Source organism: Melitaea cinxia, chromosome 3 (genome assembly GCF_905220565.1).
Source record: "Melitaea cinxia chromosome 3, ilMelCinx1.1, whole genome shotgun sequence".
Classification (NCBI taxonomy): Eukaryota; Metazoa; Arthropoda; class Insecta; order Lepidoptera; family Nymphalidae; genus Melitaea; species Melitaea cinxia.
The window spans coordinates 1836592-1850739 of NC_059396.1; the positions used below are offsets into that span (position 1 = coordinate 1836592).

Consider the following 14148-nt stretch of genomic DNA (forward strand, 5'->3'; position numbering starts at 1 on the left):
GATGTAATTGAAGTCGGTTTCTTTTTTCATTTGCCAGCAAACACAATTATTGATATTAACCCTCTTTCTTCATATAGAAAAAACGGTAATCCCCGCAACAAAAACCAAGACTAACAGCTTAACGTGCTTTCCGGGGCAAAATAAGGAAATCCACAAGGATACACAACCAGACAAACAATACAATTATACAATCAAAAATATCCACCCCGAGCCTAAACGTTTAGGCGCCTACACGTATCACCATACTAAAGCAGTTATGTTGTTGATTTCATTAATTTATTTAGAACCTGTTCAACCGGTTCACCATTAAACTATTTCATCTATCCAATATATTTATCTGTAATATATTTTTTTTTATTATATAGGAAGCCAAAACAACGTATTACTTATTGAAGTAACACTTCTTTACGCACGCTTGACTTAGGGTGTAAGCAGGTAATTCCACGGACAAAGAGAGAGAGTTGCAACCACACACACTCGTTCTATCTTTTTCTCATGGCCAGTTACGTTTCGTATGTCTAAGACAGTGAAGGCCTATTGTGCAGCAGTCTTAGTTCAGTTTTTTTTTTTTTGTTTTTTTTTTATAAAATGAAGTAGGTTTCATTCTCTTATATTATCTTTAAAAGTATACAGACAGGAATGATTTTCTACACACACACATGTTATAACTATTGGACATATCAAAATGTTTAGACGTATATGTACGAAGCATATAGTAAATATATGAATGTGAAGTGCCTAAAATAATTAAGATAGTTACAACAGATTATAATAATTTATTACTATATTGAGTTGAAACTATAATTATAAATCATTTTTCACTTATCAAATAAATGCAACAAAACATTCCACTAAGTACTGTCTCTTTGAGTAGCTAATAATAATTGATGAGAAAAGTAATCAATTGCTAAAAGCAAATAAAGTTATAAACAAGACAATAAAAACTCGAGGATTATCTGACAATGACTTCAAAATAAACAATTTTGATGTGTCATACTTTATCTAAAAACGTTTAAATGTAAAAATATGATAATATAATAACCAGCCACAACAATAAACAGCCCAATAACATAACTTTAACACTAATACTATTTTTAACTAGATGACCCGACAGATATCTGTCACATGAACTGTCAAAATGTGTTAACTTTAAATTTGTTAATGTCTGTAAGAGCATTTTTCAAAGTATTACAAAACTATAAAAATATTAGCTGACCCCGCAAATGTTGTTTTGCCATATATGTTATTAGCAAAAGAGGATTTGTGGATCAAATATTTTCCTAATTTGAAAAGAAGAACCTTTGTCTGGTAGAGGTCTGTCATTTAAAGAATATTTAGTTTGAGTTTGTAGCCGACTGCTTGTGTTATGTGATATTACATGAGTATGCTTTAAAATTGTATCAATTTCAGGATAGCCTTAAAAATTAAGCTTAAATGTTATTTAAAAATGTTCAATATAAATGTTTTTTTGGTGTGACAACATAACTTGAAAGTGACTTTATTCATTTCCTTCATCTTAATCCTATATATAAAATTCTAGGGTCACAATGTTAGTTAACACACTCCTCCAAAATGGCTGGACAGATTTTTATGAAATTTTGTGAGCATATCGGGCATGTCTGAGAATCGGCCAACATCTATATTTCACAATGCTAAGTTATAAGGGGGGAGGGGATTAAGGAGGTTAATAATATATATGGCAAAACAACATTTGCTTAGTCAGCTAGTATTATATATCATGATCTCAACTATTGAATTGTTTAAACTATTTTTTAACTTTCATGTTATTTGTATACAAAAATCTATAGATAGAGGTAGAATTTGTGATCAACTTAACTAACGCATTGGGTTCACTGTAATATTAGTTTTAAGTTTTTTTATACATAAATAAATAAATAATAAATAAATAAATAATAAATAAATAATAAATAAATAATAAATAAATAAACAAATGTTTTTCAAAGATAACATTTAAAAGTAAGTAATTCACAAAATATTGTATACAATTTTTGTTTTATTGATACTATATTTTTGTACATAATGTGAATATAAATTAAAATTTTATTTGCAAACAAGAAATTTTGTTATAATTTTACCATTTTCAAGATTAAAATCTTTCTACAACGAATAAAAGTAAAATAATACCAATGGTAATTATGATTTTTAACTTGCCCTTTATACTGAATTTAGATAATTATCAGATTCATATCAAGTTTTTCCCTATTAGGATCTTAAATAAATAGTAAATAATACTAATTGGACAATGATTTACTCGATTTGTTATATAAATATAATGCAATTAAGAAAAATATTTAAAAATAAATAGTTAAAAATATCAGCCATTTCAATGTTAAATTTTCTATGGCTTCTGAAGGAATTACATATTGAACTTGTCATTGATTTTATATTGTTATGGTAAACCAATCACTAACTAGTTACTAAGTTTAGCAATCAAGTATCTGGTATTAATGATGTGGCTTTTCATTGTATTTGTCATATGATCAGCACATTAAAAACTCACCAAGCTTGATAAGAGACACAAATACACGTTTACAATTCACAAGTGACTTTTTTAAAGTTAATTCATTTCAATCAAAAACAATTCACCGTATTTACATGCACAGCGCTATTAAAGTCCCGTAACAAAACAAAAAAAAATTAGTACAAAAACAAGATTTTGTTATCTTCGCGTGCGTATCATCGCGAAATCACAAAGAACTGTGAACAATGGAACTTTATCGGTGATTCGTAGCCGTTCGCGGAACCTTCGTTCACGATTTATCCACAATTTTATCGGACGCCATCAAAAACGCGTCTACTACTGATGACTAACCGTGTCACCCCGTATCAATTCATTTCCTTAGTTGCCCTATCACTTCAAATCGACTTCGAGAGATTGGGCGAATCAGCTGTAACGCATAAAACCCTTCGGTATAACTTTTCAAACTAAGGTACATGCAATGGAATAAAGCTGATTTATTACCCACAATCCTGTGGTAAAGAGTTCGTAGCCTACATTATTTGATAAAATGACGCATTTACTTAGATTATAAAGGACATGAAAGACATACCCTCCCTGTTATTATATCGCCGTTGCGCACTTTTTATTGGGCGACAAATCCTCGTGAGGTCGCCGTAATTCCGATAATTTCATTAATTACACACTTATATGAATAAAATCATTAATTGAATTGTTAAACTGGAAAATCTAGCACAGAAATGCAAAATGACCACGAACAAACATGGAAGCGAGAGAGCGAGCAAGACAATTCTTGTTACATATTCTTTTGTCTATGAATATAATATTTACTATAGTCTATATTTGCTTTTTATTTAAATTAAAGATTTGTTGCTCAACGAACATAAATGTGTATCATTTATATCAAAAGTATACTCTTAAACATTTTTTTGAATATATTTTAATTTTACTAACAATAATTGTAAAAGGTAACATTAATCTCGATTATATTATTTATCACTTCGATCAAAAATAACACAAAAAACAATCTTATTTCAAGCACACTATATTATAGAAATAATTTGCGTATTTCTAAAATTTCATGTAAGGTTCATTATAAAAAAATATTGGTAATTTGGTAATCTTATCTGACAGGTCAGTAAGTTTACCGATGGTTTACCGATTCGAACTCTCACGAAAATCTATTAAATAACTACCTACCTAGTCTATACTCTGTAGCAATAAATTATATACTCTTTGTTATCGATGTTACTGTCATTTATAGGCTAAAACATAAAACGTGTATAATTTGTAAACATGAGACAATTTTCAATAAATATCTGAATTGTTTGTAAGTAAATTTGATAATGAATATAAAGAGACATAAAAAAGTTCAAAGATATCTCCGATTCTACTATAACAACTATGGTTTTTATCAGCCCTACCAAGTACTCATCGATGGCACGTTCTGTTTTTCGGCTTTGAAAGTAAGTTTTTTTTTGCTAATTACAGAAAACTTAGTTTGGATTACTACTCGCTCTCTGCCACGACGTCATTTCGTAACAACAGTGGTAAAGTAATTGCTTAATTGACGTCGTAATGGACAGCAAGTACCGTCGCAATGGTCGTCTCATCGATATAGTAGACGAGGAATGGAAAGCCGAGCAGTTGCCTGATGAGGACATTCAGGTTCCCTTAGAAGAACTACCTGACCCAGAAGCTGATAGTGCTGATTCACATCTCACTCTGAAAGAGCAGAGTATGCGGTGGCAGGAGAACTTTCCGGAGCCCGCAGCTAGTAGTAATTAAACCTAGGTATTTTATGTAATAATTGATTAGTAGGAGCGACTTATTTTTATTTTTAATCTATGCCAATTTAAGAAGAATAAAGTATATAATACTGAAGTACAAAATTTTTTACTTGTGCTTTTATATTTGTGAATCATAAACAATTTATACCATCTATATCTTCTTCGATTGTGTCCTAACCACATTTTATATTTTACGTCCAACACCAAATAGTTTTTTTGGAAGAGATTACTCTCCTAGTTAAGTGATAAAACTACCTTTATATGTTACTATTTTTATTTTTGTTTTATTTAACTATGTACAATAAAGAGTATTTATTATTATTTCAGGAACAAATTAATGTAAGGGAGCAACTTCCAAAATATCTGCATGGAACAGTTAAAATGTTAACAACAAGATGTGTAATTAGGGAGACAGAACTGATTGCTAAGAAAGCAGAAGGTGCTCTTACTATATTGAAACAGTTTGGCGTTCATGAATGTGGCCACAAGGACCCCATTCTAGGCTCTAAATGCATATTATCTATGATCAGTAAAAAAAATGAAAAACATTACATTATCGCCACACAAGATAGAGACTTACAAGAGAAAATTAGATTAAAAGCTGGGGTCCCACTTCTCTATCTACATAATAAGTCTCCAATTCTTGATAAACCTTCAAAAGCTAGCTATACAAAAGCCGGTTCATCAATGGATGCCAACTTTATGTTTATAAGTAAAACTCAAAATGAAACATTAAAGAATATTAAAAAAGCTCTAGGAGTTGAAGAAAAGGTAGAAGAACAAAAAGTTATTATTAAAAAGAAGAAAACCAAAAATCCAAATCCATTATCTTGTAAAAAGAAAAAGAAAAAACCAGGTGAGAAAAAAAATGGAAAGAAAGAAAATAGCATAATTGATGGAAAAATTAAAAAAAAGAAAAAGCCCAAACCGACAACAAACATTTTAAATAGTGATGCTAAATAAATAATACTAATTTATAAGATAAATCACAAGTCTTTCATTTGTCTTTTATAACCTGGTTGTATTTAATAATTAAGAATAAGGTAATAGAAAGAAAAAGTCTTTTTTAAAGGAGTGTGTATCACTTAGGTTTAAATGGCCACAAAAACTTCAAACGGTGAACACTAAAAGTAACTATATGTATAAGGGGCAAGTTAGTGAGGTACATTGTATGAAAATGTGTGAGAATATCATAGCACTCCTCTGGTTCAAACACTTCTTGACCATCTGGAGAATCCTGAAACAACATTTATTAAAAAAAAGTACAATAAAAAATAAGTTAGAATTTTTTTAAAATACAAATAGATGTGTGGTGAAAAGGTGATTCAGCCAAATTAGTTTAACCAAATTACTTATAATTATTTAAAAAAAAAATTCAAACAACATTAAATTTTAAAATGGTACCAAGTAAAAATTAAAAATACAAGGTACCTCTATAGTGTGCCTAATCATAACTTCTTTTAAGAATTTCCACACAGCTGCTGGTGGTAACCAATAATACCACCTGAAATATGCGTGGGTAGCCAGGTAGATAGTCATCAGACATGCTACTTTTGTCGCAGGAAAGTCACGTTGTGCCGAGTAGTTGATACACTCGAGTAATAAACTCACGAGCAAAGCTTTTTCAGATAAACAATAATGTGGCACTATCTTCTTATTTATAAGAAACTCGCCTGCGCAAAAAATTAAAAATTTCCTACTGATACAGCTTGAAAACAAGACGTAATAATAACTACTTCATTTGTGATTACGCTATCACATATTTTATTGCGGTAGGTTACAGCAGGAAATATCTTGCTCAACGTATTGAGAAATTATGAAAATCAAAGCCAAATAATACTGTTTTCAAGTAAGTATTCCCGTATCAAGTAAGTAGCAAAAGCTACTGGGAGGATTCGAGGTTAGAGTCCGCAACGTTCTTATAATACTCCTAATGTACTGGGCTTCCAAAGATCTAGTGTATCCGCTTTCCATCAGGCGGACTGTACGCCGGAAAAAAAAGTAATATACATTGACAGTCTAACATGTACCTACTTATTAATTTCGTGTTTCCATTTTAAAAAACTAAGTTTCATGGCAAACAGATAAGTAGTATAAAATATTGATGAAATAAAATACCTAAGTTTAGATAAAACCATTAAAAATGTATGATATATTTGTATATTTTTGTGTACCATAGTTAAAGAAGATGAACTTTTACTGTTTTACCAACCTAAATGTTTTTCTAAGTCTTTTTCATCGTCAGTGTCTGCTACTATCATCTCAATCACATCATTCTCTGTTACTATAGTACCGATCAAGAGACGAGGCTTCTCTTCCTTTCCAGGTTTTTTAAACGGGGGAGCTTGATTTTCTTTTAACGAATGTAAATATGAAGGTGCAGATATCTGCACTGTCAACAACTTCTCAGATGTCGTTAACGGAAGTCCTATTGAAGCGGACTTTGTTATAACCCGAACTTTATTAGAATCATCATCGTGATCGCTACACCTGATATCAGATATACTTTTCATTTTAATAATTTTACGTTAAAAATGAAATGACATAACATCTAATAGTTAAGATTTCGTTTTTATCAATCTCCAAACTGGTGATAAAAAATTTTATGATGCCAAAAGTTCTCTACTTCAAATAACACTAAATAGTTTTTACAGTTATTACAATTAAAGATTTTATTTCATTTTAAATTTAGTGACCTTGTAATATTTTGTATTGAAACTAAATAAAAATACAGTTAATACTACTCTTTTTATTATTACATATTATAAAATTAAGTCTATCAATATTTACAAACGTAACACTAATTACATATAAAATTATTTCATGCATTCAAGATGTGATTTAGCGTTCTCGCCTTCTTTCGTAATTCTTTTCACTTTTTTCTGGCGTTCTTCCTTCAAAAATTTCTTTTGATTTAACGGCCTTTTTGGTTTCTATATCAAAGTTATCCCAGTAACGTCCTCCTAAATCATTCTTATTGCTGGCTTTAGAATCGGAATCAGAATCGCTACTGCTACTACTGCTACTGCTACTGGTGCTACTGTCACTCTCACTGTCACTGCTGCTACTACTCTGGACAGTTTCTTTGTTTCTTTTCTTTTCCTTTTCACGTTTTTTGTTTTTATTATCAGTTTTAATATTTTTGGAAACCTTTTTCTTTGCTTTTTTATTCTTCTCTTTCTTTTGATTTTGATCCTCTTCATCGCTACTTGATTGGTTTTCATTTTTGGCTGCATTTTCTTTGTATTTATTTTTATATTTGTCGTTATCCTTACCTTTCTTTTTTATTTTGTCGCTTTCGCGAACATTTCTGTCATCGTCACCTTTATTATATTTACTCTTAGAATATTCTGGATTATTTTTCTCTATATCGTAATTACGATCACGAGTTTTGTTAGTATCACTTTGACGCTCTCTATTTTGATTACTATATTCATCTCGATAGTCTCGATGCTCTCTTCCGCTATTCTGTCTATCCATTTCTTCATCATAATTTTTATTCCTTTTCCTGTCTGCACCTTCTTTATTTTTCTTATTTCTCTCGCTATTGTCATTTTCATCATAATTCATATTTTGTCTTCTGTCTACGAATTCATCGCTTTTTTTATTTTTTCTCCTTTCTCCATCTTCAGCGTTATTCTTACTTCTTCTTTTATCTTCACTATCAATGTTATTCCTGTTTCTTCTTCTATCTTCATCTTCATCGTTATTTCTATTTCTTCTCCTATATTCGTCTTCATCGTTATTCTTATTTCTTCTTCTCTCTTCACCTTCATCTTTATTCCTATTTCTTCTTCTATCTTCATCTTCATCGTTATTCCTGTTTCTGATTCTCTCTTCACCTTCATCTTTATTCCTATTTCTTCTTCTCTCTTCACCTTCGTCGTTATTCCTATTTTTTCGTCTATCTTCATATTCATCGTTATTCCTGTTTCTCCTTCTCTCTTCATCTTCATCGCTATTCTTATTTCTCCTTCTGTCTTCGTCCTCGTCGCAGTTCCTATTCCTTCTTGTGTCTACTTCTTTATCACTCTTTTTATTCCTCCTACTATCAATATCTTCGTTGTTATCTTTATTTCTTCTCCTATCAAACTCTTCATTGTAATTTTTATTTCTCCTGTCAGCATCTTCATTGTTATTTCTATTCCTCCTTCTGTCTATCTCATCATTATTTCGGTTTCTTCTATAATCTGTCTCTTCATCATTGTTTGTATTTCTTCTTCTATCAATGTTTTGATCATAGTTTCTATTTCTCCTTCTATCTGTACCTTCATCATTATTTCTAATATTTTCATCATCTCCGGCATCTTGGCCTCTCCGTTCTTCTCGTCTTCTAATACCATCCGTTCTTTCGCGATCATTTTTTCTTTCAAAATCTCTATGCCTTTCATCACCACTTCTAGGTTGTGAATAGTCATTCTTTTCTCGGTGAGATCTTGAATCTTTCCTTCTTGCATCAGCTCCATATGTTTCGTAAAATCCTTCGTGACCCCATCTTTCAACCTTTTCGCTTTCCTTATTAGCAGTTTGCTCAGGTTCTGGTGTTTTAGGAGTTTTTGTTTTATTCTTCTTTTTTCGCTTTTTCTCTTTTTGTTTGTCTTCTTCATCAGAATCTACAAAGAGAATTTATTTAAAAACATTGTATGGGTGTATCGTGTTTATTTTAATAATATTTAGCTTTATTGGTCTATATATCAAAAACTAAATGTCAAAACTGTGTGTGTGTGTGTGATTCAATCTCACATCCTTCAATTTTAAAAATGAAACTCAAGACAGTTATTTAAGTGACAGTAACTCACCGGTAGAGCTTGAGTCACTAGATGATGATGAGCTGTCTGAGCTAGAACTGGAGCTGGAGTCAGAACTGGACTCGCTGTCTAGGTTGATCTCAGTTATTGGTGGGGGTATGTTCTGAAAATAGAGAATGACAAATGATATTTTGATATATAGGTATATAAAATTGTAGTATGTAACAACTATTTTTTTAGTTTTTGAGGTAGGTTTTTTATGTACCCACTAATATTTTAATTTGAAAAGTTATAACTAATATTTAAATATATCAATGTTAATTATAAAGTTTGTTAGTTGTATAATGTAATAACTTATTTTTTAATAGTTTCAAGACTTATTAATTGTAGGCGGAAATTACAGTAGGGTTTTTAACAATATGAATTCATAAATTACTTGTAGTCTATAGAAACCAGTATTTGACGAGACAAAAACTTTGTCTGCACTTGATATTGTCGTTGATATATTCACGTCGATATTATCATAATAAATAACATTAAAAATATTTAAATGACGAAATTTAATATATATGTTGTTATATTTAATTTAAAAAAAAATAATTTTGATACCTTATTAATATGTGTAATTATTAATTAAAAAAATAATTTTTTTTGTGTGTCAATTAGTAAAACTGTTAAATGATCTCCATGATAGGAATAATTTGATAACTTTTTCTTAAATGGCCCTTATGTCATTCAATAATAATCAAAATAGTGTAAGCTAATATGCAAGCAATAGAAATATTCTTTACCTTCGGCATCTGTTTTAAGTGTTCTCTAAGTTCATCGGTAAGACCTCCCAGACCAATCGATGTGAAGAAGTTGATAGAGAACCTGGTGTTTTTAGGATTGTCTCTCGGGAACACACCAGAGAACGCCTCCTGTAATGTTCTGAAAAGAATTTGAACAATTAATAAAAGATTTGAACAAAATAAAAATATTATTTTTAGAAAAGTGTTGAACACATTTACTTTATAATTTTTTACATTATATATACAGCTTCATCTTTTTACATTATATATGTAGCTAAAGTTTTTTTTTTTTTAATACAATTAATAACCTTACGGCCAGATTCAATAATCTATCTCTGAATTTCCTTAGTAGAGGTAGAATTTTGATGCATAACTCCATAGAAATTGTGTCCAAGACTTATTGCTAGTAAGCAAAACCAGAGATAGAGAGATTATTAAAGATTGTCGTTAATTGTAATTTCTATTCAATCTAAAATTAATTAAATATAAACCACGCCAAAATAAAACTTACGGGTCCTTTAAACGGTCGTTGAGTTTCTTCAAGCCCATGTATTCAGCCAGCTCTTGAAATAGGATCTTGATATAAATTCTACTTGAACTCGTCGTGTCTTCTTCATTAAGTTTAACACATTCAAGAACTTCCCAACTTATTGAATCAGTGAATAAAAGATGAGCGAAAAACTTGCTCACATTTCTTAGTCGGTTAGTGTCCAGTCTATGTGCTGTAGAGTAAGAGTCTTTGAAAATTTCTTCAAATGGCCCGATGTAAATCCGATTAATGTTACAAAATCGTTGGGCCAGGAGCCCATAGAACTTCTCATAAGTCCTCTGCTCGGCACAACAGTCGAGAAACATGTGACAGAGTTCAATCTCCTGACCTGGTTTTAGCTGCATTTTCATCAGTTTGTGAGCACATTCCTCAAAGTCCAAACTTGAGTTGATAGTCAAATATATCGTTCTTCGTAAAGCGACAAGATTTGTTTCAGTGTTGTCGATAATGGTGACACCTTTTTCTTTTTCCTCTTCCTCATCATCTGACTCCTCACTACCAGACTCACCCGACCCGTCTTCATCTCCAGATTCGGCATCAGACCCAAGAATTTCCTTACTCAAAGCTTTATACTTTTGTTCATTTTCTTCATACTTATCGTCAAATTTAAATACATCTGGAATTTGAGAAACGCGTTAGCAATAAAGTAAACTTTAAGTTATAATAAACAAATTCAACTCTAAACAAACTAATTTTTCAGATAAATAACATATAGATAGATAGTAACAAAACAGTACATACTCAGGATATCCTGTGGATCAGTAGCGTCATCCAACATCAAAAGGTGAGTGAACTGCTCTTCCTCAGGGACTAACTCCAGTTCCTCTAAGACTGCAGGGTGATCCTTGAAACCATCCTTCCACACTTGGAACATTACTTCTATCATGTACTGCACTCTCTTGTCCAACTGACCCTCATGCAGTATGTTTCTTAGCATCTCAAATATGGCATTAACACCTTTAGAAGATACTTCTGTAAGTTTCTGACCACACTCCTTTAAAAATGCAATAGCCACCTCAACAGAATCGTCTGTTGGTGTTTCGACTAATAGTGTCAAGAGTTCCAAAGCCAGAATTTCATGTGCAACTCTTTGATTCACAAGATGAGCTATAAAGGATGCTGACGATATACAGGTAGGTTTATCATTTCTCTTAAAACCTCTTTTGAACTGAATAACTAACCTCTTTAGTAACAGCTCTCCTATATTAGGAAAACGCGAATTGACCGCAGCTACCAGAGCAGCATAAACATTCGTAAACGTTGGTGAAGCTGCTTGGGCTTGTATAACTGAACGACTCAGTAAACCACGCCCCCGAACTATATTTTCTTTTAAAAGCTCTTTAATAATAATACCGATGTTTCCGACGTTGATCTTGTTAATGTGTCCATGTATAGACTTCTTGAGGGCTTCCCAAGCGAGTCTCTGGTACGCGACGGAAGATTTGTCTGTGATCTGAGCTTGCATCATGCGAAGACGCGCCGGGGGAATGTACGCGCCACCAGTTCTTGTGTTAAGCATATCGGTTTCTTTAGCTTTTCTCACTGGAGCCGTCTTAGTTTCATCGTTTGGCGCGTCATCACGCCGCTTGTCCTGCTTTGACGGAACTTGGGGAGATTTAGACCTGGAACGTTTCCTCTTACGTCTCGAATCTCTTTCAGATCTGTCTCGCGGAGATCGAGATCTCGACCGACGCTTTTTCGATCTTTTTTCTTTTCTATAATCATCATTCTCACTGTATTTATCTTGTTTTCGTTTTAGATCCTTAGTTTCATCCATATTGAGGTAATTAGTTATTTCACTTAACTACTAAATTATTATAAAAAAATATAACTTTATTACGTTTACAATAAAAGGAATTTATTGTTTTCGTTAGACTTGACAACGTGAGGTTTTTAGAAAGATGGCCATTTTGAAATGAGATTGACGTTGACGTCTGCAAACGCATCACAGGCTACCATAGATAAAATATGAAGCAGGCTACGACTAAAGGGGCCTACTCAAAGCACTGCCTGCAGGGCCCTGCTTGCAGTGCCACTGCCGATCGTATTGTATGTATGCATGCAGGGCCGATATTTTAATTGTTCACCCTGTCGCAGGGCCGCAGTGTCGTTCTGCCAGCCCGACACACGATCTCCCCACTCCGTAAACTGCAATCAGGGACATGTGTAGCTCGGTCGGGCCGATTTAGACCACCATTTTGTTTACGTCGGTACATTGCGACGTTTGTCTACTCTATTTGACCTGGGGTTTGTCTTGTCAGTGGTTGTCATTTAGCAATTAATCAGTTAGTTGGTGGTTAGTTGGTTTGGTTTTATTATATTACTAGCTGACCCGGCGAACTTCGTATCGCCTAACACAAACTTTATCGTATGGTATTAAAGTTCAAATTGACTTTTAAGTATTATCACAAATCTTTTGTATGGGAGTATAGAAAAGTGTTGTTTTTAGACTTTTTCAGGAAATTTAAATTTTTTTTTTGAATTTTTCTCTCCGTAAGAACCATCCTCGTACTTCAAGGAATATTTAAAAAAAAAAGAATTAGCGAAATCGGTCCAACCGTTCTCGAGTTTTGCGCTTAGCAACACATTCAGCGACTCATTTTTATATTAAAGATTTGTTTGGCTCTGTTTTCTTCAAGAAAAATGAGCCAGCGAGAAAAAGAGGTGTGGAGGGACGTAATCTAATTGTATAGGGATTTGCCATGTCTTTGGAAAACTAACCACGATCATTATCATAACAAAGATATGCGGTCGCAGGCTATGTCGCTTTTACATGAAAAATATTAAACTTTTTTACACCAGTGCTTCCTTTTTTTTTTTTTTTGAACGCTACAAGTACTCAATACAGTCAAACCCAATGCTATTTTTTGGTGTTTGAATAATGTAGGAGCCATTTATAAAAACTGACGAATTTAGGCAAGGACAAAGAGAACACAACTGAACACGACAACGTATGCCGCGTAAATGATTTGCAGTGCTTTGTGGAGCAACATCCTCTGCGGCAGTAACTGCAAGCAGGCCCTGCAGGCAGTGCTTTGAGTAGGCCCCTTAAAGGCTACGACGTTATTAAGGGTATGTTCCGATGTGCACTGCGACCACTGTACAGTGTGACGTCAATTTAGTATACTGTGAAGCTGTTCTTTTATAGCCAATTATACTGGTTACTATTTAAAACGGAACGCAACTCGTATACTGTAAGCCGCATTCAAATTTCAAATAAGTGTATTAAACAGTTATTAGTTCATTAAAAAAAATCAGTTTTTGGAGTACTATTAAATTAAAAACATTTTCATTAATATTAATTGTAAATTGAATATATAATATAATAAAAGTAAGTACTTTTTTATTAAAAAGAATATGTTTTTCATTACTCAACTTATATTAACTTTGTGTATAAGTTAATGTAGAGAAGTTATGTAGGGTAAAATTTAGGTTTTTTTTTTTTAAATTAATATATACATGGCAAATTTACCTATCTTTACAAGATCAAAATTTTCCTTCATAACTTTTAGCTCATATTGAACATATTAAACACAGTATACTATGGTTAATTTTTGCAATTCTTCTATTGTTTTATTTACTAATCTAAACTAATTACAGAACTTTATAATTTTGTGATTAAGCTGGAGGTATTGCTTGCGGAGGTACTGCGAGTACCTTACCTCGAAAACGCCAGTGCTCGCAGTAGAATATGGCGGCGATTAATGACGTCATATATTTCTCTAAGATACTGCGACATTATACTGGCAGTCCATAACGGAACGAATTTTTCTACGGTGAAAGCACTGTG

The 14148-nt window shown here is 32.3% G+C and overlaps 4 protein-coding genes across 4 annotated transcripts; 2 read left to right on the top strand and 2 right to left on the bottom strand.

Moving 5' to 3' along the window:
- The first annotated feature begins 3715 nt into the window (after window positions 1-3715).
- Window positions 3716-4697, top strand: LOC123669293 (anaphase-promoting complex subunit 13). Its single transcript, XM_045602902.1, has 3 exons — window positions 3716-3809; window positions 3971-4273; window positions 4597-4697. The coding sequence occupies exon 2, from the start codon at window positions 4058-4060 to the stop codon at window positions 4265-4267; it is 210 nt and encodes a 69-aa protein (XP_045458858.1). The 5' UTR covers window positions 3716-3809; window positions 3971-4057; the 3' UTR covers window positions 4268-4273; window positions 4597-4697.
- LOC123669292 (rRNA-processing protein UTP23 homolog) lies at window positions 3809-5264 on the top strand. Its single transcript, XM_045602901.1, has 2 exons — window positions 3809-3945; window positions 4597-5264. Exons 1-2 carry the CDS (start codon window positions 3826-3828, stop codon window positions 5230-5232), a joined length of 756 nt encoding a protein of 251 aa, XP_045458857.1. The 5' UTR covers window positions 3809-3825; the 3' UTR covers window positions 5233-5264.
- LOC123669694 lies at window positions 5247-6782 on the bottom strand. The gene is made up of 3 exons (XM_045603285.1): window positions 6482-6782; window positions 5701-5942; window positions 5247-5506 (listed from the first exon to the last, which is right to left on the bottom strand). Exons 1-3 carry the CDS (start codon window positions 6780-6782, stop codon window positions 5351-5353), a joined length of 699 nt encoding a protein of 232 aa, XP_045459241.1. The 3' UTR covers window positions 5247-5350.
- A 221-nt stretch (window positions 6783-7003) lies between these two features.
- On the bottom strand, window positions 7004-12300 carry LOC123669291 (pre-mRNA-splicing factor CWC22 homolog). The gene is made up of 5 exons (XM_045602900.1): window positions 11100-12300; window positions 10320-10974; window positions 9809-9947; window positions 9069-9180; window positions 7004-8882 (listed from the first exon to the last, which is right to left on the bottom strand). The coding sequence occupies exons 1-5, from the start codon at window positions 12133-12135 to the stop codon at window positions 7111-7113; spliced, it is 3714 nt and encodes a 1237-aa protein (XP_045458856.1). The 5' UTR covers window positions 12136-12300; the 3' UTR covers window positions 7004-7110.
- Window positions 12301-14148: the final 1848 nt, after the last annotated feature.

Excerpts from the sequence above, each read along its gene's own strand:
- LOC123669292 (XM_045602901.1), top strand. The coding sequence starts at position 3,826 with ATGAATATAAAGAGACATAAAAAAGTTCAAAGATATCTCCGATTCTAC. Across the intron at positions 3,946-4,596 it reads TCTGTTTTTCGGCTTTGAAA|GAACAAATTAATGTAAGGGA; the intron begins GTAAGTTTTTTT and ends TTATTATTTCAG.
- LOC123669293 (XM_045602902.1), top strand. The coding sequence starts at position 4,058 with ATGGACAGCAAGTACCGTCGCAATGGTCGTCTCATCGATATAGTAGAC.
- LOC123669694 (XM_045603285.1), bottom strand. The coding sequence starts at position 6,782 with ATGAAAAGTATATCTGATATCAGGTGTAGCGATCACGATGATGATTCT. Across the intron at positions 5,943-6,481 it reads AGACTTAGAAAAACATTTAG|GCGAGTTTCTTATAAATAAG; the intron begins GTTGGTAAAACA and ends TTTTTTGCGCAG. Across the intron at positions 5,507-5,700 it reads TGATTAGGCACACTATAGAG|GATTCTCCAGATGGTCAAGA; the intron begins GTACCTTGTATT and ends ATGTTGTTTCAG.
- LOC123669291 (XM_045602900.1), bottom strand. The coding sequence starts at position 12,135 with ATGGATGAAACTAAGGATCTAAAACGAAAACAAGATAAATACAGTGAG. Across the intron at positions 10,975-11,099 it reads TGATCCACAGGATATCCTGA|ATGTATTTAAATTTGACGAT; the intron begins GTATGTACTGTT and ends CTCAAATTCCAG. Across the intron at positions 9,181-9,808 it reads ACTTAAAACAGATGCCGAAG|AACATACCCCCACCAATAAC; the intron begins GTAAAGAATATT and ends CTCTATTTTCAG.